The following is a 27,891-nucleotide window of genomic DNA, read 5'->3' as shown; positions in this document are numbered from 1 at the left end:
ATTCATGAGCCACCCGCTGTCCCTGTGCACTGCTTGCCCGATCCGGTTTCAAAGGCTCTCGTATTCATCTGCTTTTTATCAAAGCTAGTAATTACTTAACAAGGGCCACTTAAGGCCCTACAACTCAGCGGTAATTGATAAACTGTGATCATTGGTGCAGTAAGTTTGCCATTTGAGTGGTGGATTTTCAGCAGCCCACCACGGGGGGAGTGGTGGTGAGGAGTGTAAAAATGCACAGTATGTTGAGACTGATTGATCTCCATGAGAATGTGTAAGGGGATGAAAGAGTAATGTATGTGAGAAGACTTTGTCTTATAGATAGGAGAGGAGCAGGTGAGCCAAAATTAGAAACAGAGCCCCTGCACTGCCATTGCAGTCAGCTGACAATCGACCAGTATTATGAGATTGTGAGCATTCAGGGAGACACTTCTGAAACTATGCTGCTAAAACGGTAACGATCAGTGCTTAAAATTAAGGAACTTTGTCAAAGATAATTGAGACAACTCTTGGATTTCTTTACGATGTCCAAATTAAGCAAAGGCATTCCATTGTAAAGTAAATTAATATTCGAATATTAGACTGACTCACAAAAAACATTTTGGGACTTTAAATGCTCAAGAAGTTATAACCGAAGAATAATATTTTAATACTAATGTACAATAGTTGTGGGAAATAGATGTGGAATGTTGGTTTGACATCTGGGCTGGCAAATGAAAGGGTGTAGGTTCAAACCCTGCAAACTGGGTTTATCACCCTTTTTTACCAATGAAATTCCATGACTTTTCCATTATCTTTCCAATCATTTAGGATGGATGAATACAAGTTTTAATTCAGACCATGTTATCCTATTCGTGTTAGCCATTGACTCAAAAGAACAAAATAATTTCCATGAATAAGACAATCAAATTCCACAACTTTTTAAATACAAATATTATTTAGCTATTTATTTATTTATTAAGGCACCATCTACAATCAGGTTTTTATAAAAAACGCACAATGATGTTAACATGGGTGATGAGAAGAGTGACCAGAGACCATTTAATTACACTGAAAATTTGCTGATAATTTACTCCAAGATTTATCAGAGTTTCTTTCTTTATCAAAACAGAATTTAAGATTTTTAGGAGTTCATTTCAGGCATCCTCTAAACAATGTAAGCGAATGTACTCCATATTTTGACGGTCCAAAATGCATATTTAGGATGCATCAAAATAATCCACATGACTCCAGTCGACAAATAAAGTTATTTTTAACCCAAATGATTGATTATTTTGAGAAAACATTTGTAGTTTTAACTACAAATGTTTGCTTCCGTGCATCTCTGTGACATGCGCTCATGAGAGTGATGACATAAGCTCATTGGTAAGGTCAAGTGTCACGTGGAGGAATCAGGAAGCACGTCATAGTTTACATTATTATTAGGAAATTATTTTTGATTTGATTTTATATTGTTTAGAAATTGTTTTGGTTTGTGAACGGCGCTTGGTCTGTGCAAGTTTCTATTATAAACAGTGACATGCTTCCTGCCTCCTTCACGTGACGTGTGACCTTACGTCATCGCTCTCATGAGCGCACGTCACAGATGTATGAAAATGAACATTTGTAGATAAATTGTATTGTTATGTTTCTAAAAATAATCAATCGTTTGCTTTCAGAAGAACTTTAGTTGTCGACTGGAGTCGATGATGAAGAAAGATACATCTTGTATGGCCTGAGGGTTAGTAAATTATCAGCATATTTTCATTTTAGGGTGAATATTCCTTTAAACTACCATTATAGATTTATGGGTCTATAATTGATTTATTAAAAAGATAGCTCTGGTTCATGTAAATCATGCTCACAGGACAAATAAACAGGTAAACCATGTGACCAGTGGGAAAACACTGTGCCTCTTTTTTGAATAGGTAACTGTTAAGTGTACCATAACTACATTGTAGATTTCAAAGTATTTTTACTATAAATGAAACTAAGTAAAATTCTTTGTGCTTAATTTCCTTTTCCCCCACAATTGACAGTTTGCAAAAAATATAAAATTATGTTTTTTTATGTTAGCAATTTTCTATTAGGCCTTAAGCGCTGCGCAAAATTTTCTCTGTGGTTTCCCACTGGTTACAATTAGTTAGTTTCAATGAGTAATCGAAATAAATAAATACACACGTCCACTTAGCTGGGGAAAATCTGGAATTAAATGAAAAAAAATAAGCATATTTCCCCCCCAAACTCTCATAACCATAATACAGTTTTTTAAAATGTCCTACATGAAAATATACTGTAATTTACCAAATTAAATAATTTATCATTATTTGTTTTGCATTACAAAAAATGGTAAGGAGAAATCAGTAGAAAATGTGCTTAACTGTAACAAAAATAATGTTACACTACAAAAAATTTTTATGGTCCTAAAAATAGACAATACAAATATAATTTCTTATTTTTGCTTTTGATAATGGTGTGAAATATGACCCTTCAAGACTTGTTCATGACAGGTTTCGTGAGAATCACCCATGTATGTGTATTAGCTAACGGCCTTGCCACAAGAGATAGAGCAAGCGTAAGCTAGATAAAACACTATGTGAGCAATACCTGGCCGTGACTGCATGTGTGTGTTATATAAAACACTAATACCGCAGTACCTGGCTGGCGGAGCTCATGAATAACAGGAGCTGACAGCCTTATCCCTCAGCAGGCCTGCGGCGTGACAGCACTCCCCGTCCCCACGCACAAGTGCTTAATGGCTAAATTGGGAGACTGTTACTAATCGCTTATTTAATAATGAAAGTGACACAGCTGATAAAAGATTTCAATACTGTAGATTATTTATAATATTTCACTTAAGTGCCTGCCTGATGAATGGGGGCTGGGGAAGAGGTCTGGGCAGCGTCTAACAACATTCAACCTTTTCAAAAAATGTGAATCAGGTCAAGACAAAGTGGCTCTCCAGGGTTAGGGACAAGGAAATGGGGGAAGGAGGATGGGGTAAGTGATGTTCATTAATACAACCCCATTTCTCACAGAAGACCCAAGCAAGAGAGAAATGACAAGAAAAATATCTTGCCTCAGTACCACACAAAAATCACAAATCCTCCTCTAAACATCATCAAAAAAATAATAATTACAATAAAAAGTTTTTTTAAACTGGTCAGTCATACTAGAGGAAGAAACATAAAATATTAACATGCATTTCAGAGTTTTATCACCAAAGGCTAAATGACACTTTGGAGCACTGTTTTTATATCTAGCTTACAGCAATCTAAGGGCAATCAGGTCCTAGGGCTCCTCATTTCCACTGATTCCACTATTTAAATTACCACATGGTGGCACCATAGAGAAAATCATGTTTAACATATGGTCTCTCCTAACTCTATAAATGCTTATGTCATGGTAAAGACAGTGCATTAGAACTAAAATATATCTGTGGGAAGCAAAAGATGCCATTGCTAGAGACTTATGCTGAATAAATGTAATTCTGATACACATAGGATAGGCACAGAGATGTGTACACATGCGCACACACTCTTCGCTCACTGACAATATATTGGCTCCCTTTGGGAGAGAATCAATAAGGGTGATTGGGAACAATTTAAACATGCACCGAACCTCCGCTCTCAGGAGGCTGCGGCCACCCACACAAGCCCAGTCTAATTAATCACACACTCTCTAAGCCGACACACTCTCATCCATCATTCCTACATGCTCAATGTCTTACACACACACACACACACACACACACACACACACACACACACACACACACTTTGGTGAACTTATCGCACTTCAACACTGAATTTTCACTATGTCAAGCATTAATGAACTTAATGGTCTTAAAGTTGGCATAAGATTGTAAAATGAAACAAACAATTTTCATGAAAGCCTAAATATCATAATATTTCATCTATAGGCAAGGTTGCTTTTTTATTAAAATGTTTTGTGGCAAAAAAAATATAATATTTTTTGCATGTCCTCAGAATGAACCCATACATAAGTGTACCAATTTTGGTGATAATATCTCAGTAAAATGATAGAAGTCAATCTGTTCAAATGTTATAACCATTTTAGTAAAAGTGGGCACGGCCATTACGTACGTTTTGGGGTACCATTTGATGGTAAACCAAAATGTTAAAATTCCCTTGATTACTTTTCATAAAGGGACTCTGCTGAATATTTCTGCACTGGATGGGTTCCGATCAGGCAAATGACCTAGGACTAGTTCAAATAGCTGCTAAAAGTTCATGTGTTAATGGCCTTGATTACCTTGATGTCACCTTCGACAAAGAAACTGCATGCAAAAGACAATCGGACCAACGGTTCCACAGTTCGAGAAACATAACATTTTTATATTATTATAGTTCCAACAAGAGGCAGTGTGCAACTTTTTGTGTTTCCTCAGAATAACCCCATAGATAAGTGTATCAAATTTGGTGATAATATCTCAATCCATTCAAAAGTTTTAACTGTTTAAGTAAAAGTGGTCACACCCGCTATGTAAGTTTTGGCCTACAATTTGATGATGAAAAGTAAAAAATTCCTTTGATAACTTTTTACATTGGTACTGGTTTGGTTCCGATCATGTGAACGGCCTACACTAGTTTGAAAAAATAGTTTTCTTTCACACCAATGGTACATGAGGCTAAATTGTTCAGAATAAGTAGATCTACAGTATGGCATGAACAAAGTATTTCTTTGTGGAAAAAAAAGTGTAATATACAATAATTTACATGTACGTAAAAGGCAATAGCGCCTCCTGGTGGCCAATTTTTTTTTAATGATAAATAGGCATACCAAGTTTAGTTCTGATCTGCCTTATTAACCCTATATAAAAGCTGCTGAAAGCTAATGTTTTTAAAGATATGCGACTGTCCTCGTATATTTTGATGAGCACTGAGCCCAAATACGTGTACCAATCTCTGTGATTTACAGTCTATGACGCCCAGACACTTTTTGGCATGATGGTTATCATGCAGGAAAGAGTTCAAGAGTTATAAGCCAAATTAGCCATTTTTCTATCTCCTGACCAGTAGGGGGCAGTGCACCAAAACTCTGCAGGTAACCTCATTGCCTAATGGTGATGATACGTACCAAGTTTCACCCCAATCCCTCAAAGCGTTGTGGAGATACAGCCTCAAGTTAAATTTTGCGCATTCCTCGTCATTTGAAAACGGTATGGTTTATCAAAATTCTGTGAATACATTTTCGTCTTGAGTGCCTCTAGATGATGCAGGCTAGTTTTCGTGCAAATCGGACAAACAGGCTAGGAAGAGTTTGAAAGAGTATGTTTTCAAAATATTTAAAAATGGCAGACAGGAAGTTTGCTTGATCATGATATAATTGGTATCATTGTTCTCGGCATAAACCACAGAATCTATCAAGACCAGTCTCATGACATTAGGCAAAATGAGTCAATAGCTATTAGCATTTATAGAAATAGCATTATAATTTTGACTACAAGGTGGCGTTGTCCCAAAACTGAGCAGGCTCCTTCGAGTCATGGAGCCCATGACAATGAATTTCGTTTTATATGAACATGCTAAAGCGTTATGGAGATATACCCTCACGTTACCATTTTGACGTTCTTTTCATTTAATTCGTTGAAGCGCCATTCGAAAACAGCTTGGTTTATCAAAATTCTGTGAATACGTTTTTGTCGTGTTTTTCTGCAAATCAGACAAACGGCCTAGAATAAGTTAATAAAAAGTAGGGTTTTCAGAAAATTAAAAATGGCAGAAACATTTTCATGACAGAAAATTACATCACAGGATGATAATTTAGTTTCTAGGACTCACGGTTCAAAATGGGCAGTTGGTGGCACTAGAGTGTTTGAGGTAGAGACGCCAAATTTGCTGTGGTAACAGATCAGACTGTCCTCTATCTGTATGCCAAATTTCATAACTTTCCTGCAACTGGTTCTATGGGCTGCCATAGACTTGAGAGCAGAAGCGAAAGAATAATAATAAGAAAACTAACGAAAACAATAGGGGTCTTTCGCGGAGTCGGTATGTGTGTGAGTGACAGACAGCGTTTAACTGACTATCTTTGTGAGTATGTAATAATCACTCTGCACATTTCTCTTGCTCCACACAGGCTTGTCAGCTGCCTGATCCACAATGACTGCAGGAAACACATTACACATCTGCTGCTTAGAAACATCTGTTCCACTGCACAGTCATAGCAGACAGAACTTTGGTGCATACTTGCATTGATGTGTGTGAGACAAGTGTAAGTTGCCTGTACACTGGACATGCTGGTATATGTGAGAGTAGGGTTGGGCAATCTTCTAGTCAGATCGTCCTATCTTCATCCTGTGAGATTGAAATACCCAGGTTTGTTCACGTTCAAACCAACGAAATCCGGTATTACCGCAGGTTGGACGTTAGCTGGTACTATGTGGTAATTTCCGTTTAGCAGGTTTAGGGTTAAGCCTACACAATAAAGAAAGACACCTTGATTTAAAACTTATATATATATATATATATACACACACACACACATATTTTTTTTTTTTATTAAAAATTCAATTGAAACTGGAAAAAAATTAAGTACAATTAAAATGCGTGTTCAACTTTTTCAAAGATGGACAGTTGTGAAGGGCAACATTTCTTTGGCAAAGACCCTACTTCATCCGTGCATTCTCTACCGGTTGGGTATTTCGTTGTCTGAGAAAATTCATCATGTGTGTGAATAAATTTCATTTTGTTCCCTCCTTAAAAAAAAAAAAAAAAAATATATATATATATATATATATTTAATAAATTTAATTTAAAAACAAAAAACTTAAATCAAATACATTTCTAAATTCAAATTGCACTCCAAACGAAACGAAAAAGCAATTAAAATAACGAAGCAATTTCTAACTTTCCCACAAGCGGTTCTATGGGCTGCCATAGACTCAAGAGCTTAATAATAATAATAATAATAGGAAAACTAACGAAAACAATAGGGAACTTTCGCCCCTTCGGGGCATGTCCCCTAATAATAATAAGAAAACTAATGAAAACAATAGGGGTCTTCCGCCCTTTCAGGGCTTGACCCCTAATATTAATAATAGTAAGAAAACAATAGGGGTCTTTCTCCCCTTTAGGCCTTGACCGCTAATAATAATAAGAAAACTAACGAAAACAATAGGGGTCTTTTGCCCCTTCGGGGCATGACCCCAAATAATTGGAAATATAACAAAAACAATAGGGGTCTTTCACCCCTTTGGGGTTTGACCCCTAATAATTTAATACATTAATGGGAAAACAAGCCAAATATCGTCTTGACATCTTCAAAGGCATCAGCTATAGGTGATCATTGTCTATCGGTACAACCATATGTGAGAGGGGTTGTTTGATTATAATTAAATGTATTTAATATATCTACAGTATATAGGACTTGAAGGCCTATTCTCAGGCCACATTCACGCCAATACGTTTTCATATGAAAACGCATCTTTTTTACATTTTGGCTTTTTGTCCTGCAAAAACTGAGCTTTTCGAAAATGCTCTCCCAAGTGAATACATTGGAAAAACCTGTCTTTGCATTGTAGTGTGTACAGAAGACAGCAAGTGCCCAGCATTGATGGGAACTCATTCAATACCGTTTAAAAGCATCTCAGGATGCATCATCATGTTGGTTGACAGAATGGTTAGAGTCTGCAGAGCTGTAATCTAGGCAAAGGGTACCTTTGATTAAGCTAAAATATAACTGTTTACAAGTTTAAAAAAAAAACATTTGGCCACTGTATAATTCCAATACCGTATTTATATTTGTATCATTACATAGTTTTGATGATTTTAATATTATTCTAATATGTTGAAAATAGGAATAATAAGGAGTAGGCATGTCCCAACTAAAAGCTCAGCTAACAATGTTGGTGAATGTCAAAGTAATTTGATTGGATTGGAGAAATAACATGGCTGAGAGTGCAGACCCGGGTAAGATCAAGAGAGATCTGACCCAGTGGCAGTTTGTGTGTTAGGGAGGAAGAGCTGCAGACAGATGGAGTGGGGTTGGAGACAGGAAGTACCTTCTGCGGTGCCAGAGAAGCCGTCAACCTTGAAGTTGCTAGTACTCTTCTTCCTCCTATGTTTTTTGCGATTCGCATGAGGCGATGGGGGAGGATCCATCTTTGGACTGGTGGTGCTGGATATACTAGGACTGGAGCACATGGAATCTCCCAGGCCAGTATCTGGACAGAGAAAAAGAGAGATAAAAACATTCAGTCCACATATTGAATATTGAGTAAGGTGTAAGAATGGGAATCTTAAGGAATTTAACTATTCTGGTTTATGATTCTGATTCCTAAATTATTTTATTAACTTCTTTCTTTTAGTACTTTTGAGGAAGAAAATATTATGAAAGGATTTAGCCATGACTATATTCACAATATATCACTGCCTCTCGTGCCTTCTTGTTTTACCCTTTAAGCTCTGAGGGTGTTTTTAAAGATTTCTAGTTTCAGTGGCATTCACAAAATTAAAGGCGTATTACTCGACAATAAATAAATAAATAAATAATCTAAAAAGAAGGGGTCAAGTGTTTGGCATAATTTTAATTACATTTGTTTACAAATATTAATGATATAGATTGTGATAAATTCTGAGACTCTCAGCCTCAGAAACTGCTGAAAAATCACACACACAAAAAAGTTTGTTGATATGACAAAGCAATAAATTATAGCACTACAAAAAATTTTTTTATACTAGTGTCCAATAACATACCCCAGTGTCCAAAAGTCTCTCCAAACCTATAAACGTAATGAACTATAATTACACATGAAAATTCAACAATTACTAAAGGTATGCTCTCACAGTATGCAGGCATGAGTAACGAGATCTCATTCAGTTCTTTTGTGTCATTTGAGCCCTCATTGAGTTTATGTCATGTACTTGGCGCCATCTCATGGTGGCCATATATAATTAGAGTGAAGGATCCTCTCTGCCCATATTTGGATGACTTCCACTTCTGGTTGCAGCGATCTGAATCCTAATACGATTAGTTTAGCATTCCATGAAGCTGGACAACATACTACATAATTCCTGATGAAGTCATCTGATCCAGGAAAGCTAGTGTTTTAGCCAGACACATTGTGCTTTGTGTGGATTATCTAATGATCTATCCATTTGATTACGTTGTGTGTGGGCTCACGTTTGAAAGATAATCACCTCTTCTAAGTAATGGTATGTGATATTTTATGTTCTGTTTATTTTTAGTGAAGTTATAAGCGAAAACTCTGCATATAAGCAACACCTGTTTACATCTAAAATGTATGTCAAAGACATATAGCTTTTACACGCTATATTTTTATCTGTGAGTAAAACAAATAGGCTAGTTGAATTCTATTCTATGAGAGATTTCCAACGACATATGGCTGATTGATTAGTTTGATGTTTTTTTACCAATTACAATATTATGCAGAGTGCAAATTATTAATAAATTATTAAAATGGCACACTTTTGATTTGTCTGCAAATTTCAAAGCACTTTGCCTACATGCATTGTAGATTACAGCTTCTAAGCTTTAAAACGATACCTATTTTGTATTGGTCAAGACTATAGTTAATAATATTTTGATAATATTTTTTTCTCTGCATCCTAGCTTAAAGGGTTAAACACAAAGCAAAAATAAATCAATAATTAATAAATAATTTCATTAATTTATTCAATTTTATAAAATAACACTTATTAAAACAAACACTTCAGGTTTATCTTTAACTACACTGATTTCATTGAAACCTAAAATACTAATCGAGTTAGACAAATAAATTCATGACTGATTTTTAAGTATTTTTGAACCACTAAAGACAACTTATCCAGCAGTGGCTCTGGACACGCTGTCAAAGTCTTTTAGTGTCCCATCCTGCATTTGGCGGAAGAATGCATGCTCAAGAGCCGTTAACTGAACCGGAAGTCATAAAAACATGAATCAGTTCTGTTTAAAAATTAAATACAATTGGACCAGGTCTGAATAAGAATCGGTTCTCATTTCCCAACCCTAGTGTTGTGTCTGCTCTGGCATGGCTGAGTGTTTACATTTGTGTGAGGCTTGTTCTGACTGGCGTCTGGCTGGATACTCCGGCTATCATATGGCTGCTTCACATTTCATAAGCGGCAGTGACATCTGTGACTAGCGGCATAATAAAATAACATTCAGCTCACATCAGTATCAGGCAGAGTGAAAGTGCTGATGTAGGGAGTGTCTAGGGGGTAGTGGAGATGTTCAGGCTGGCATAGAGCATGCTCCCAGTGCCGTGCATCAGCAGACAGCCCCAAGGACAGCCGTAACTTATTTTACTATCGTTTAGTCTCAGCTCAAGTGGAAAACTTGACAACTTATCTCTGCTGACAAGATGCCATCTCAAAGTGAACAATTAACAATGTCGATCTAGCAGCTCCTTTTTCTAACACACACACCTCAACGTCAAATACACCTTTTCCTCTCCCTCTCCCTCATAATCTCTACTCTCTGTCTTCTACAGATTAACGTCATCTCTCTCCATGCTGCTTCAGATGAAAGTCACTTATTAATCTGATAAAATTCTAGCAGACACTCACAGCCAGACTGATTTTGTTTTAGGAAATATTAAGCTGCCTCAGAGGAGAGAAGAAAATAGAAGAGGAGAAGAAAGAAGAGGAGAGAATGACATGAAGGCAAAACCTGGGTATAAATGAAAAACGAACTAGATTTTTTTATTTTTTGCAGAAAAAGAAAGGGTTCTGAGGTGTTGCTTGGGCATTGCTATGGTGGTCTGGGTAGCTGCTAGATAGTTGCTTATTAGTCCAAGTCAGAAGAGCCCACCCCCAAGTCTTCTTATGTTGACTTGACAAAGACAGGGTGTGGCATGGGGGGTTGATGACTTCGGCCACCGGTGAAGGCTCCATAGCGGCTCTCTCCTCCAAACCCGGGTTCTCGGCACCACTGTGAACTGGTTTGATTGGAACAATGGAGGAGTCAGGAGACAACGAGGCAGGTTCAAGGTCAGTCCTTTTATTATTTCTGTTTTCATTCACAGAATCGACGGTCACGTCAATAACAATTCACTACTCCTTCTTCCAAAGATATCTACATATATATATATATATATGGGAGCACTCTTGGGACGCACTCTCTCTTCTGTCGTGCTTTCTGGACACTCTCTCTCTCGCTCTCGACACTTGGCGTTCCTTAAATGTCTCTCTCGTATCACTATAATAAGACACAGGTGTTAGAGGTAATTACAAACCAGGTGACAAGCCTTAACGCTCTCTCTCTCTCTCCCGCAGACCGACACACGACCACGCCCCCCATGCCACACAGGGTTAGGGTATTTCCAAAATCCCAAAACAAAGACCGAAATGTCTGCTAGAGCTTTCAAGCTACATCCAAACCAAACTTGATACAGACCCTCAGACTGTTCTAACCTCACAAGTTATGTCTTTTCCAACTGATCAGCATTTACGTATTCCTGTATCTTACCTTCAAAGTAGCAAAAAATCCCATAGACTTACACGTTCACCCTAGACATTGTCAGATCTGTTTGTCTAATTATCTACCCTTTTCTGTTGGACCTATAAAACCTTCCAAATTCAAGCTTTTAAAAAATATTTTAACATTATCAGACAATGTTTTGTCAAGCCAGCATCACAGTTTGTCTTAAACTATTTTTCTATTTTGATATTATGATGCCTAGACCTAGATCTGGTTAGGCTCTTCCTTCAATAAAAAGTCTATGGGATTTTGATTGTGCCCATTTCATTTCATGGCAGGTTTCTTTAGGTTCATTCACTTTTAACTTTGCACGGCCAAATTTCATGTGCAATGCACAGTCATCTCAATGGGAATCCACATGAACAGGAATTTTGTCTGATGGTCTTCCAGTGGTGAAATTTTAGTGAACTTTGACATGTAAATTCACAGCTTTGACTATTAAAAAGTTTCTTGGTTTGGCAGTGACCTGCCTTGATAACATAACTGTTCCAGAGTATTAAGTGCATCATAAAAAAAAAAACAGGCTGCTTGGCAAGTTCTTTTTGCGTAGTGCATGCCGTCTTTGTCTGCGGAATTTCATTGTGCAGAGGTAAATGAAACCAAGCCTTTAGAGTTATAGCAGAAATAATGCAGAAAAAAACTCTACTCAACAAGCTGAACGATTTGTGGTATCATTCTCATCCAAAGCACAAACGATGTGGAAGGCTAGAACGCAGTTTATTCTTGGGGCTAGCGGTTTTGAAAAAAACCCTTAAGTCCCTTAAAAGAATGAGCAAATGTAATAGAGCTTGCACATAGAGTATACACGCACATCAAGGCTTCACAATGTGGAAATCCTGCAAAGCAGCACTAAAACAAAGAAAGGAGTGACAGAAACAGAGAACAAGATAGCAAAAGAAAGTTTAAGGTAGTCAAAGGGGTAAGAATGAGACAAGGGGTAGACATCCCTACGGAACATATATGGGAGCATGACTCAAGTCGCGTGATGTGACATCAGGGCGGCCAGGCATTTATCTTAGGGCTAGTCGAACAAAAGCATGCACACCCCTCCTCCAAAGAGGCACACTCATTAATCCTGTTGCTGTTTGTCTCTAATTATTAAGAGAGAGGGGGTATCAGAAATAGCAACAGAGGGAGGGACAGCTATTTAATTTTATGTGTAACTGTCTGCTTTGGGCAACAGATGCTCCAGGTAAAGATACAGGGATGTCACTCCCTTTCTCTTTCCCTCTAGACAATGTGGAGTGGGACAAAAAGACAGAGGCCAGTAACCGGAGGGGGATCTTATCTTCTTTAAATGGACTTGGCTTTGTTTCCTCTGTAATAAAAGAGCTCATTACTGGGGCTGTGTTTTTCAAAAGGCAGCCATGTCCAGTCAGAACGAGTCTGATCTGATGTGATCCAACTCACTGCGACAGCGCACAGACAAGTGTCAACTGCTGCAGCTCCCTGGACTGGAACTTTGACCCTTTCTTACAATTAAGTTTTTAAGGCAATCTGTAGCTATTTTATCTAACAAATGTAAATGTGTGATTTTTTTATTATATATAAAAAGCACAGGGTTATGAATATCTCCGTTATGAATAAAGCATTCCATTGTGTAAAAGTAATGAGCAGGCTTTACTTGGGGAGATATTGTAGTTACATTATAAATGGTCACTGTACAAAATTATACTTTCAATTTTCTGCAGTTGTTGTACTTCATACAGTTTGCTGTGAGGGTAATAAAGAGATTTGTATTATCTAAAATCGTGATTTACATTTTAGGGAATTTTCATAATTGATTGTCAATAAAATCAAACAGTTTTTTCGAAAACTTCTTTCATCTACCTAATGTTTTCCATACCAAATATGACACCACAGCAAATATATGCTAATATGCTATTGAACACACCAGTTTAGTTATTTTTTATTATTTACAAATAATTTTAATAATAAAAGTGTTATTGCTTTTTTTTTCTCCAAACTTTTATGCAACAGCTGTCTTGTGATATTTTGATAAATTATTATTATTACAGTGAATATTACATTTTACAATATAATAGTATATTTTTATTCAGTTTCTTCAATTTCAGGCATCTAGATTTTGAATCATGCTTTTATTATGATGTGCATTTTTTGCCAGATGCTTCACTTTTCCAGAAAAAAAACGTTCATGTCACAGTGTGATTACTGAAGATTTTCCAGTCTTGTCTGAAATCTCATATCTTTACACTGGCCTTTGAGTCTAACACATGAAATGTAGGACACAGTTTTGAAATGTTAGTATTTTAGGTTACTGGTGTTTGTGTATATGGTAATTTTGAAATGTTATGTTTTAAATTTTATTACTGTGAAGCACTTTAGTCAACACTATTGTTTTTAATACTATATACATAAAGCTGAGCTGAGATTAAAGTGCAAATGCTGTAATTTAAATTATAAAAATGTGTAAAAGAACACACACACACAAGTCAGATTTTCCCGCCATAAGATGAGAGCTCCTTGAAAATGAAAACAATCGTTTATTTTTTAGGTTATTTTATTTTATTTCAGTTAGTTTTTTAATAATTGCTGTTAAAATAGTTTTGTTTTTAATTTATTTTGAAATATTTATTTCATTTCAGTTTACGAAAATGATTTTAAATCAATCATTTTTTGTTTTCGCTTCAGTTTTCGAAAATAACCTTGACAGGAAGTAACAAAACATGCGTTCAAAATAAGCATGTGAGCATATTAAAGCTGTCGCGTGTCATACTGCGCACTGGTACCAGATTGAGTCGGAGCTCGGTACTACCGGTACTGCAGAAACACAGATATCGTTACATATTTTTTATTGTAGTATCGACTTGGTACTGAATTACCGGTACTTTTGACAACACTACATCTAACATTGGTGGACCAAACAGACGTCCTAAATTTATGGCCTTAGTTGGACTACTCTAAAATAAGTAAATAATAATAACTATAAAATATAAAGAAATAATAGAGATACTGGGCATTGTTAACAATTTCTCAGCAAGAGCCTAAACTAAATGTTAGAGATTTGTCAATGATGTCTCTCTGTTTCAGCGCAGCTACTTTAGACATTTGCGTGAGGAACTTCAGTTAATTACTTCGCTACCACTTATCTCTCTCCAATTTTTCTCTCTCTCTTTCTCTGTCCTCTGAGAAGAGAGACAGATCTTCATTCCTGCCAGCTCCTGGGGCAAGAGGTGACAAGCAATCAGCGTCCGGCACTCCCGTCATCCAGCTATCAGATCTGATCCAGTCAGGCCACGTACAGACACATCATTAGGACAGCAGAAAGGTTATTTATAAGAAATTCCTGGGGGAAACGCAAGCAGGCACTCACAACATGACAGCCCTAGGGAGCACTGCAGTGTCCAGTCAGCCCTCCTGAATATCACTGAAACTGAATCAGGGGCCACTAACTCTACCACTGCTGTTTAAGTTACTGATATACACAATTACAGTCAGGTCCATAAATATTGGGACATTGACACAATTCTAATCTTTTTGGCTCTATACACCACCACAATGGATTTGAAATGAAACGAACAAGATGTGCTTTAACTGCAGAATTTCAGCTTTAATTTGAGGGTATTTACATCCAAATCAGTTGAACGGTGTAGGAATTACAACAGTTTGTATATGTGCCTCCCACTTTTTAAGGGACCAAACGTAATGGGACAGATTAACAATCATAAATCAAACTTTCACTTTTTAATACTTGGTTGCAAATCCTTTGCAGTCAATTACAGCCTGAAGTCTGGAATGCAGAGACATCACCAGACGCTGGGTTTCATGCCTGGTGATGCTCTGCCAGGCCTCTACTGCAACTGTCTTCAGTTCCTGCTTGTTCTTGGGGCATTTTCCCTTCAGTTTTGTCTTCAGCAAGTGAAATGCATGCTCAATCGGATTCAGGTCAGGTGATTGACTTGGCCATTGCATAACATTCCACTTCTTTCCCTTAAAAACTCTTTGGTTGCTTTCGCAGTATGCTTCGGGTCATTGTCCATCTGTACCGTGAAGCGCCGTCCAATGAGTTCTGAAGCATTTGGCTGAATATGAGCAGATAATATTGCCCGAAACACTTCAGAATTCATCCTGCTGCTTTTGTCAGCAGTCACATCATCAATACATACAAGAGAACCAGTTCCATTGACAGCCATACATGCACACGCCATGAAACTACCACCACCATGCTTCACTGATGAGGTGGTATGCTTTGGATCATGAGCAGTTCCTTTCCTTCTCCATACTCTTCTCTTCCCATCACTCTGGTACAAGTTGATCTTTGTCTCATCTGTCCATAGGATGTTGTTCCAGAACTGTGAAGGCTTTTTTAGATGTTGTTTGGTAAACTCTAATCTGGCCTTCCTGATTTTGAGGCTCACCAATGGTTTACATCTTGTGGTGAACCCTCTGTATTCACTCTGGTGAAGTTTTCTCTTGATTGTTGACTTTGACACACATACACCTACCTCCTGGAGAGTGTTCTTGATCTGGCCAACTGTTGTGAAGGGTGTTTTCTTCACCATGGAAAGAATTCTTCGGTCATCCACCACAGTTGTTTTCCGTGGTCTTCCAGGTCTTTTGGTGTTGCTGAGCTCACCGGTGCGTTCTTTCTTTTTAAGAATGTTCCAAACAGTTGATTTGGCCACACCTAATGTTTTTGCTATCTCTCTGATCGCCTAATGATGGCTTGCTTCATTGATAGTGACAGCTCTTTGAATCTCATATTGAGAGTTGACAGCAACAGATTCCAAATGCAAATAGCACACTTGAAATGAACTCTGGACCTTTTATAACACACACCTGGCCATGGAACAGCTGAGCAGCCAATTGTCCCATTACTTTTGGTCCCGAGGCACATATACAAACTGTTGTAATTCCTACACCGTTCACCTGATTTGGATGTAAATACCCTCAAATTAAAGCTGAAAGTCTGCAGTTAAAGCACATCTTGTTCGTTTCATTTCAAATACATTGTGGTGGTGTATAGAGCCAAAAAGATTAGAATAGTGTCGATGTCCCAATATTTATGGACCTGACTGTATATACAGTTTTTCATATGCTTTTCATCTTGTTTAAGAGTGGATATATATCAAGGCATGCTAGCAACCCCTGCCAAGCTTTTGTTTTTTTTTACTTTTGTTTTTTTGGCATGTCTCTTAATTACACACCACTGAAGAGAGGACAGGAAATTATTGGAGAAAGAGAGAAGGAATGGGATAGGGACAGTCTGCATTTGAACCTTTGTTGCCCATATGAGCACTATGGATCTAATGTGTAAAAAGCATGTGCACAACCGCTGATTTATGGCTCTGAAACCTTTTGTTCTTAAAGTTGTCTTATCAAGAGGAATCCGATTTTTCTTGATCTTTAGAGATGAGATTATTGTACTGTGATAAAATACTATAAATTTCAGAACTCAAAACCAGGGACAAAAATGATTCAAGGAATGAAAACCAAACACAAACAAACATTTTTGCAGAATGTAACCAAAAATGGGAACAAAGTTCCTTTCAGTTGTTTCAGAATTAAAAAGTTATTATAAAATGCTGGTAACCGGTTAATTTAGTTCTGATAATTTTTCATGAAACGAACTAGCAAATTATTTATTACAGTAAATTTTCAGAATTACACCACATCCTGTTGCCCAAAAAATGAGGCTTCACTCTTTTTAGTAGAACCTGATAAGTACATGCTTTGATTCTGAAGGAAACCACTGCATCACACATTTCTTTGCCTAACTACACGCTGTGGATGTAGCTTTCCATGAAATGCTGAAATACATTTTGGCAACTATATATAATTTCTACATATAAATACATGATTAATTCAGATTTAAAATAAATTAATTTTAAGGTAAAAAGTTAATTTCTCAGTTGTTTCTAAGTCTTCACTGAATTATTATTAGATATGTTGCACTGATAGAGATTCTCTTGTTTCTCTTGCGAGATCTGGCAACACTGCAGGTGATATATCACCCACCCTTAGCACAAGAGTACTGTCATTTTAAAAAGAATGTTATTAACCATTCGTTATATCGTTCTAACCAGTTACCATTTGGAAAGGAGGCTGGGGAACCCCGGAACCTGAACATAAATGAAAAACATTTAGTTTATAGTCCCTGCTCAAAACTTCCTTCCCAGTCCAAAAAGACCCTTTATTCAAACCAAAAAAAAAAAAGAAAAGGTCATTCTGGCCATCTGCCATCAGAAACCTGAAGCATTAACATATGGCCGCCCACATTTACACATCAACGGTGGAAATTTGTTCTCTGAAAATTTCAATTGCTCAGAAAGTTAATTGGTAAAGTCTGCCAAACTGAACCTGTTCCTCGCTGTGTGTTGATGCTTGTGCTCTGCATATACATATGAAGGATCCCAAAGATAGGAAAGAGTGGCTGAGGTTTATTTTAACAAGATCTGCAATCATTTCAGTCCAACCTTAACAGTTTCAGTGCAGATTGTTTTGGGAATCTGTACATTGCACATCACAGTACACTGACAAACATTTTAAAAGTTCAATTTCAATTCAAAATACTATGTAAATACTTTAGACTGACAGTCTAATTTTTGTGAAGTTGGATTACCAGACCAAGATAATGCAATTGTATCTCGGCTTCCTCCAGCTTGTATACTGTTAATCGGACTACAACAGGCCTCGGCTTTGTGTGCATGCTCCGAAAGACCGAAGTGATGCGCAACTTGTATTTAACACTTGCTCAGGTGACATCTGTCTTTCAAATTTCCGATTACACTGTGTTATGTATTCTTGGTGGGATAGATGAAGATTGTAGCTTGACCATTCGGAAAATCTGCTTTAGCTCATTATAAATGCACATGTAAATGTACTGAAGGTAATGCAAAGAGTCTATTACTGAAGGAGGGGAACAAATCATTATATCTGACATCAAACCTGCAGCTCGTAGATATCGCCATTTCTCCTTTCACATGTAAAGAGGGTGTTAACAGAGGCAACGACATCAAACAATGGTCAGTTTAGTTTTAAGGGTCAGAGAGAGGTAGGAAAATGGCCATGGAAAAAAAAAAAAAAATTGACTATTAATATAAGTGGGTCTCAGGGAAAAAGATTAAATAAAACATTATCTGACATGAGAATTTGAAAATTACTAGTGGCACTAGACACTCTGTGGTTGCTGAAATTTCAGTTGAAGTTATTCTTTGAGGTCTTCCATACACATTTTAAAGCTGGTGTTTTTCATACATAGGTCTAAACTATACATGAACCACACCACAAGTTGCTCTGTTTTTTTAAAATTGATATGTGGTGTTTGTGGCTCAGCTGTGCATATGTCTTGCCCTGCTGCGGACACGCCTGGGAGCCTGTTTAAGCTTTTAACAGCTTTAATTGTTATCAGGGGGTAAACATGGGGGCAAATACAAGGTGGAGTCAAACAAAAGCCCTATAACTAGTCACACCATGCCATTGTAGCTCATCAGCACACACGTCTCTACTTTCTTCGAAGGCTGAGGAAAGCACATCTCCCAACCCCCATCCTCACTACATTCTATAGAGGGACTATTGAGAGCATCCTGAGCAGCTGCATCACTGCCTGGTTTGGGACTTGCACCGTTTCGGACCGCAAAGCCCTGCAGAGGATAGTGAGGACAGCTGAGAAGATCATTGGGGTCTCTCTTCCCTCCATCAAAGACATTTACAAAAAACACTGTATCCGCAAAGCAACCAGCATTGTGGACGACCCCACACACCCCTCACACAAACTCTTTACCCTCCTCCCGTCTGGCAAGAGGTACCAAAGCATTCGGGCCCTCATGGCCAGACTGTGTAACAGCTTCTTCCCCCAAGCCATCAGACTCCTCAATACTCAGAGACTGGTTTGACACGCACGTGTCCTGAGTTGCACTTTAATTACTGTCACTTTATAACTGTCTGCTACCTCAATAACTGCTATGTGCATAGAACATTATCTCATAGTATGGTATGTTTACATTTTTAGAAACTGTCATCTTTTTGCACTACTGAGTACTGGTCGGCGCTGCACTGTCTACTGTCCTGTTCATTGTCAGTAATTTGTTGTACTGTCCTGTACTTTTTGCACATGTTTGCACGTGCACTTTATATAGGTATATATAGGTAGTTTATATAGGTATTTTATTTCGTTGTGTAGTCTCATGTGGCCCTATGTTGGTCCTTTGTTGTTTTTATGTAGCACCATGGTCCTGCAGGAACGTTGTCTCGTTTTGCTGTGTACTGTACTAACTGTATATGGTTGAAACGACAATAAAAACCACTTGACTTGACTTGACTTGACATACACACAGTGCCTGACAGCTGTCAGTCTAACAGTGAAGAGTGTGTGTGTGTGTGTGTGTGTGTGTGTGTGTCAGTGCAAACGCAATGGCTCTTCTCCCACTGCAGCAGTGTAGATATGATGGATTTTATAAAAATAAGAATGTAATTCTTTATGAGAACAGAAAAGTGACAGTCTGACAAACGTTATCCTCAAAACATTTCTCATCTGCTATCGTCTTGTCATCGATAGATGAGCCTTTGGTAATGTGTTACTCCTGAGTGGCCATTACTTTGATAAACAGTTAAAGCAGCATTAGGGCTTGACACAAGGATCAATGAAAGGTGGGGCATGTGTGTGGTTTACAACTATAAGATAACAAATCACTGTTTTCAAGCTGTGTCTGACTAGCACTACAACTGACCCTTTTAAAGAGAAACAGACACATGCATACATGTTTACTTAGCTATATAAAGTAAATGGCGACATACTTTAGACTTCCATTATTTTTGTATAAAGCTTTTTTATAATTTCTATAGACTAACCCTAACCTAAAAGACCAAATTTTTTGAATTTTAAAATACAGAATTTGCTTTATTTATTAAATGCTTTTTCAACTGAGGATGCCCCTGAATGTCCCTAAAAGGAGGTTTTGACAGATTTAGCTTTTGGGGCTCAATTTAGTTCCCAAATTATAGCCAAGTATACCCTAGCATGTGAAGTTGATGTGTACGATACCTACCTGTGCTGATTCCTGAGTTGGCGATGACTGTGGCATCACTCCACTGGTCAGCGCTGGACACAGAGTATGAGCGCTGATGCATCCCGTCCGGCCGACTGTTAAACGACACCAGACTGATGCCACTTGCCATCTGAGATGCAGAAGAACTACTGCTTACAGAGCCTGCTAGAGAGAGGCATTACAATTAATGTACCTGTGTGCAGCTGACATGTATTTTTTTTCCACTGTTCTATCATAAAAAAGATATTGTTAGATAAAAAGATAAAAACTTTAAAGGGATAATTCACCCAAAAATTCAAGTTCTCTCAATATTTACTCACCATCATGCCATCCCAAATGTGTATGAATTTCTGTCTATAGCAGAACACAACTTAAGATTTTTAGAAGAATATCTCAGCTATGGTTAAATCTATAGTATCTCATGTGACAACATGAAGAAATGTGACAACACTGAAGAAATGACACTTTACTACAATATAAAGTAGTGAGTGTACAGCTTGTATAACAGTGTAAATTTGCTGTCCCCTCAAAATAACTCAACACACAGCCACTAATGTCTAAACCGCTGGCAACAAAAGTGAGTACACCCGTAAGTGAAAATGTCCAAATTGGGCCCAAAGTGTCCATGTCCTTAGTCTGCTTGTCTTCAGCAAACTGTTTGCGGGCTTTCTTGTGCATCATCTTTAGAAGAGGCTTCCTTCTGGGATGACAGCCATGCAGACCAAATTGATGCAGTGTGCTGCGTATGGTCCGAGCACTGACAGGCTGGTGTACTGACAGGCTGGTCACTTAGGGGTGTACTCACTTTTGTGAAATACTATACAGTGAGGAAAATAAGTATTTGAACACCCTGCTATTTTGCAAGTTCTCCCACTTAGAAATCATGGAGGGGTCTGAAATTGTCATCGTAGGTGCATGTCCACTGTGAGAGACATAATCTAAAAAAACAAATCCAGAAATCACAATGTATGATTTTTTAACTATTTATTTGTATGATACAGCTGCAAATAAGTATTTGAACACCTGAGAAAATCAATGTTAATATTTGGTACAGTAGCCTTTGTTTGCAATTACAGAGGTCAAACGCTTCCTGTAGTTTTTCACCAGGTTTGCACACACTGCAGGAGGGATTTTGGCCCACTCCTCCACACAGATCTTCTCTAGATCAGTCAGGTTTCTGGGCTGTCGCTGAGAAACACGGAGTTTGAGCTCTCTCCAAAGATTCTCTATTGGGTTTAGGTCTGGAGACTGGCTAGGCCACGCCAGAACATTGATATGCTTCTTACAGAGCCACTCCTTGGTTATCCTGGCTGTGTGCTTCGGGTCATTGTCATGTTGGAAGACCCACCCTCGACCCATCTTCAATGCTCTAACTGAGGGAAGGAGGTTGTTCCCCAAAATCTCGCAATACATGGCCCCGGTCATCCTCTCCTTAATACAGTGCAGTCAGCCCTGTCCCATGTGCAGAAAAACACCCCCAAAGCATGATGCTACCACCCCCATGCTTCACAGTAGGGATGGTGTTCTTGGGATGGTACTCATCATTCTTCTTCCTCCAAACACGGTTAGTGGAATTATGACCAAAAAGTTCTATTTTAGTCTCATCTGACCACATGACTTTCTCCCATGACTCCTCTGGATCATCCAAATGGTCATTGGCAAACTTAAGACGGGCCTTGACATGTGCTGGTTTAAGCAGGGGAACCTTCCGTGCCATGCATGATTTCAAACCATGACGTCTTAGTGTATTACCAACATTAACCTTGGAAACGGTGGTCCCAGCTCTTTTCAGGTCATTGACCAGATCCTCCCGTGTAGTTCTGGGCTGATTTCTCACCTTTCTTAGGATCATTGAGACCCCACGAGGTGAGATCTTGCATGGAGCCCCAGTCCGAGGGAGATTGACAGTCATGTTTAGCTTCTTCCATTTTCTAATGATTGCTCCAACAGTGGACCTTTTTTCACCAAGCTGCTTGGCAATTTCCCCGTAGCCCTTTCCAGCCTTGTGGAGGTGTACAATTTTGTCTCTAGTGTCTTTGGACAGCTCTTTGGTCTTGGCCATGTTAGTAGTTGGATTCTTAATGATTGTATGGGGTGGACAGGTGTCTTTATGCAGCTAACGACCTCAAACAGGTGCATCTAATTTAGGATAATAAATGGAGTGGAGGTGGACATTTTAAAGGCAGACTAACAGGTCTTTGAGGGTCAGAATTCTAGCTGATAGACAGGTGTTCAAATACTTATTTGCAGCTGTATCATACAAATAAATAGTTAAAAAATCATACATTGTGATTTCTGGATTTTTTTTTTTAGATTATGTCTCTCACAGTGGACATGCACCTACGATGACAATTTCAGACCCCTCCATGATTTCTAAGTGGGAGAACTTGCAAAATAGCAGGGTGTTCAAATACTTATTTTCCTCACTGTATATCTTCAGAAGCGATATGATAGTTGTGGTTGAGAAAAAGATAAAAATAAAAATGGAAGTCCTATATGGATTACTTTTGTTTACTTTGTGATTTTTGGAGCTATAAAAGGTCTGATCACCATTCATTTAGATTGGTGATCAGACTTTTAACTATTTGCTTGTGTTGTGCTGACGAAAGAAAGTTATAGGCCTACATCTGGGATAAATGAGGGTGAGTAAACAATGAGAATTTTTATTTTTGGGTGAAATATCCCATTAAAAGAAATGCAATTTTTGTGTCTGTGTTGGTTTCATACATTTTTGAAAAACATTTATAGCATTTTCTACAAAAAAAACAAACAATTTAATGAATTTAAAAATTACTTTGATCTAGTGTAAAAAATATTACTAACGTTTGAAAACAAAAAAAATTTGCTGCTTATTTTATGTAATAATAATAATAAAAGATTATTCTAAACTACTTGTGCCAATATTTCTTTTTTTCATGAATTTTAGATTTTAATGTGAACAGTTTTTTTTTTTACTATTTTTTGTCTCCAGACTGTTACACCACTTAGACATTTTTTTACTTTAACCCCAATAATAAAATATCAAAATTACATTAAAATTAAAAACAGGCTCAAAATTGTCAGTGTTGGGTAAATTACTTAAAAAAAATTGTAATCCACTACAACTTACTAATTACTTCTCTAAAATTATAATTATATTACTTTACCAATTACTAAAATGTAAAGTAATTAGTCATGTGATTACTTTCTCAATTACAGTAAGTTACTTTCTAAAACACTTTTCCACTCAAATTCAAAATAATGTCTATATTTTTTTCATGTTCATTGATAGACACAAGTTACAGTATACGCTCAGCACCTCACATTTCTACTTCACAATGACTCGTTACAGGGCCAAAAGTTGACATTTGTCTAAATATTTATAATTGAAAAAATTAATTGGTAACTGGGCATACCTACTGAATTTGGGACCTCTCATACTATTTAAAAAAAAAAAAAAAAAAAAAAGGCATTACAGTTGTAACTTGATCATAAAAGGTATCAGTTGTACTGTTTTACATATAAAGATGGATGGAAGTAGGGGGAATAATTTCATATACTAAACCTTACACCAAAGAAATAAAAAACTATTATAACCGTAACTAGAATTAATGTCACATGCACCAAACTTTTCTAATTTGCAATTGTCAACAACATAAATAGTGACATCAGATTAAATGAAGGTTTATTATCACTACTACGAATCTTCATTAAACTGCGGGCCAGACTCGTCTGACTCACGTTGCAACTGAAGTGGACATCATAGGCATATCTAATCGCACTAATAAGATTACATAACTGAGCCAGGCAGAAAGAATGTGATATGACATGCACATACAGATTCAAATACAATCAACCATAAGGCTGCTGGACTTATGAGCACATCAATCCTACTACGACAATTTAACAGTTTGTTTAATAGCAGCAAACAAAATGTAAATAATGCTAATATGATGATTCCAATTGTTATTTGCCATAGCTACAGTCGCTGAACACAAAATGCTTGATGTTGTGAAAAAAAGCAGTGTTTGGCAAATATGTCTCAGTCTGATTTTTAATATTTTGTTGCATAAAGGTGTACCCACAGGCCTCCACTGGCCTGCTGCAAACTCGACTGAATGAAAATGTCACAAGTCAATTTAATCTCCACTGTAGCGAATAAATAAGATGGCAGCACCTTTGGGTAAATGGCAAACACTGATCACACTACAGGAGAGGCCTGATAAACTACATTTTTACATCGACAGCCATCTGGAGGAAAATAAACACTCAATGTATGAGGGCAGAGAGGGGTCCACACAGTGCAAAAACAGCAGTGTTTGAAAATTTGCTATAATGTATCCTGTGCATAATCATAGCTCTCACAAAAAGAGATGTTAAAGGTGAAGTTAAACCAAAACTTTTTATTATGTCATGATCAAGAGGTGTGAATGATCATGCTGGTGATCAAGCCCTACAGTCTTACAAAAGCTTTCACGGCTTTACCACAGAGTGAATTATCTTTTTTTCTCCTGTATCGCTCCCTCCCTCCTTCCCTCATTTAGGACTTGGCTGACTGGAGAACGAGCGCTGATTGCATTAATATTCATGACAATAATAAGTACATGTATTATGGGTCACTGGATATTCATGCTATTAGTTTGGACCTCCTGGTGCAGTGTGTGGATGCATGAGAAGAGTGTTTAACACTCCTTTGGGGGTTTAAGGATTGTTGATCTTATGAGTATGTGTAATAATATCTAAACAATACCGTAACTGTTTAAATCTAGAGAGGAGAAGACTGCTCAATTCTGCTGCCCATTAGATTGACATTAAGATTATACAATGATTTTGTTGGAAGACGCACATTTGCATATATATAGGGTTAGGTTACATACAGTATACACTGTATATATACACACAATGGAGCAATTCAAGCTTGAAAGACCACTTTAAAATTTTTGCGAGTCGCAGTCATCATGGGCCAGTCAGCACCATTCCAGCTGTCCAGACAACAAGCCACCGGCTGTTTAAAAAGTGCTGAACAGAGCATAGTGTAGGGGTCTCAAGATGCGTTTTTTACATTTCAAACTACATATAACTCGACACTGCCTCCTAAAAACACAGTGTTTATGGCTAGAGATGCTTAAAAATAGTGAAACGCAACAAAAGTGAAATGCTCCAAATGCATCTGTCTTATGCATGTGTACAGACGAAACGCACAAACACATCCAGTGAAAACAGCCCCAGTCCACCTCAAACAGGTTTGTCAAATCAATTACAAAATGCATTGCTGTGGACTGTAGGCCAGTGATTGTCTTATGATCAATTATATGGAAATAAACAAAAATATATTAACTTCTAAATCAAAGTAATGTCTTTGAATGATTATATTTATGATTTATATGAGCAAACACTTTATTATAATTGAAACCATTTATTTTATTGATATGTAAAAAAAAAAAAAGTCTCCCTTTTGAAAATAAATAAATAGAAAAAATAAGAAAGCTAACAGAATTATAATAAACAGAATTATAAACATGATAAAAAATATCATGTAACTATAACATGTTATATAACTAAAGCATGTTAGTTTTCATGTTATCATAGCATGTTAAATGAACTACTAAATGAAAAATAACATCAGCTGTGTGAGCTTTTAAAGTAATATCCTATGATTATTAACAGTTAACATACACTGTAGGTGTGCGACAACGAGGCCAGACTGCTCTTGTCGGTCCCTTTAACTCAGTGGTTCTCAACTGGTTTTGCTTCAGGACAGATTTTACATTGGAAATCAAGTGTCGACCTGCCATAGATTAAATATAACCTGTATTTAATGTATCCTGGGTCGCATTTCCTTTTATGTTGCATAGTTTTGTTAATGGTTTTCCAGTACAAGGACATGCCTCAAGCGTCATTATTTTTGTTGATGTCAACAACAAAATCTACAGTTTTTAAAAATTGAAGAGCATGTTTACTTCTATGAGCCCATTATTATCCCGTTTGTTATGTAATATTACATATTTATACACATATTACAAAGGAGGAAAGGCTCCTCATTACCATGGTTAGGTCAGTGTGCTAGTCTTAAATAATAGTAATAATAATAAATAATAAATTAATGTATTTATGAAAAATAAATACTAGCTGAAACACATCTTGAAACTTTAACGAAAACGGCCACTGTTGATATAAAATGAGGTCTAATAGATTATACCTTTAGATTATTTAATATGAAACTATAACATTTTGTCAAAATATAAGTTACTTTTACTCATGTAAAATCCTGAAACAAATTTGTAAAGGTGATGTGTGTAATTATTAATATTTTTAACTATTTTGGTAAAGGGGCCACATCGGGCTGTAAGTAGTGCATAGGGGGCCACATTGCATTACTTTTGAGATACAATGTTCTGCATTGATTTGGTTTTTGTATCTTTTAAGCCCAGAAATAGTGGTGTACTCAATTTTCTGAAGTGTATCTGTGACTAGTGAGACTATTTTGCAATTGCCTAAAGTATTATATTGCTCTACAAAGGATAGATACTTTTCTATCAGGCATTAAAAAAATGAATAAAGGCTGAGATTATACATTTATTTTGCCATCTCTACTTCCATGTTAATTTATTATTCAATTTAACAATCTCTACATCAGGGGTTTGTTTTAATAAAAAAAATAAAGAAATTTATATAACTTTTCATGTTTGTCGCAAAGCATGAGAGTTTACTTTTGTTTTTTTTCTAGAACATTACCCGTTTACATGCTAAAAGAGTCATGATGCGGGTCTCCTCGATGGTTTCAGCACACAACAGAATAACACCGGCTGTTAGATTAACATACAGGTGCGAAGGGACACATTTCTAAATTGCACAAATAAAAAATACATATACATATTCGTCTCTGGCTTGCTTTTGCTTGCATGTAAATGATTACCCCTTCGTGTGTCAATGATGCCGAGATCTACTTTTATATTTAATTTAATCACTGAGAAGGTTTACCTGCAAAGTAGCACCAAACATCACAAGCAGCCTCAAGAATGGACAGAGTCGCCGTATAACACTTTTCATTGAGCAGAATATTGCACTACAGATCGCCAATTTGTTCAAAGGAGAAAGTGAGATAGAAATACTGCACTCGAGTGCATGGTTGCCAGATTGCACAAAATAAGTATAACATTAGGCGGAATATTTCCAATTTGTGCAAGTATAAATCTCAAACTGGGGGTGTTGCCTCTCTTATATGGCAACCCTGAGCATGTTAAACGCTTGTGGAGACGAGTCTCGGTAGTCCTAAATAGTCTATCACTTGGGCGGCCGCCGAAATATCTTCAATGGGAGAACCATGGCATTGTTTTTTCCCTGCTGTCCGCGACCCAGTCCGAATAGACCAGTTGAGAAACACTGCTTTAACTCACACAACACACACACACTCATATCAGACCACCTCGATTCTATCTGACATTTTCTCCACTGCACGTGT

The 27,891-nt window shown here is 37.2% G+C and overlaps 1 protein-coding gene across 2 annotated transcripts in view; it reads right to left on the bottom strand.

Moving 5' to 3' along the window:
• LOC127646289 (arf-GAP with GTPase, ANK repeat and PH domain-containing protein 1) overlaps nucleotides 1–27,891 on the bottom strand; it is a 279,234-nt gene that overhangs the window by 52,378 nt on the left and 198,965 nt on the right. For both annotated transcript variants that reach the window (XM_052129815.1, XM_052129814.1), the window contains 2 exons: nucleotides 20,451–20,612; nucleotides 8,003–8,164 (listed from right to left, as the gene is read on the bottom strand). In XM_052129815.1, the coding sequence (XP_051985775.1) occupies nucleotides 8,003–8,164; nucleotides 20,451–20,612 (324 nt within the window). The remainder of the gene's footprint in view (nucleotides 1–8,002; nucleotides 8,165–20,450; nucleotides 20,613–27,891) is intronic.

Source organism: Xyrauchen texanus, chromosome 7, assembly GCF_025860055.1.
Source record: "Xyrauchen texanus isolate HMW12.3.18 chromosome 7, RBS_HiC_50CHRs, whole genome shotgun sequence".
NCBI classification, from domain to species: Eukaryota; Metazoa; Chordata; class Actinopteri; order Cypriniformes; family Catostomidae; genus Xyrauchen; species Xyrauchen texanus.
Note: the sequence above shows the minus strand (reverse complement) of the source record. Positions and strands in the feature narration are given on the sequence as shown.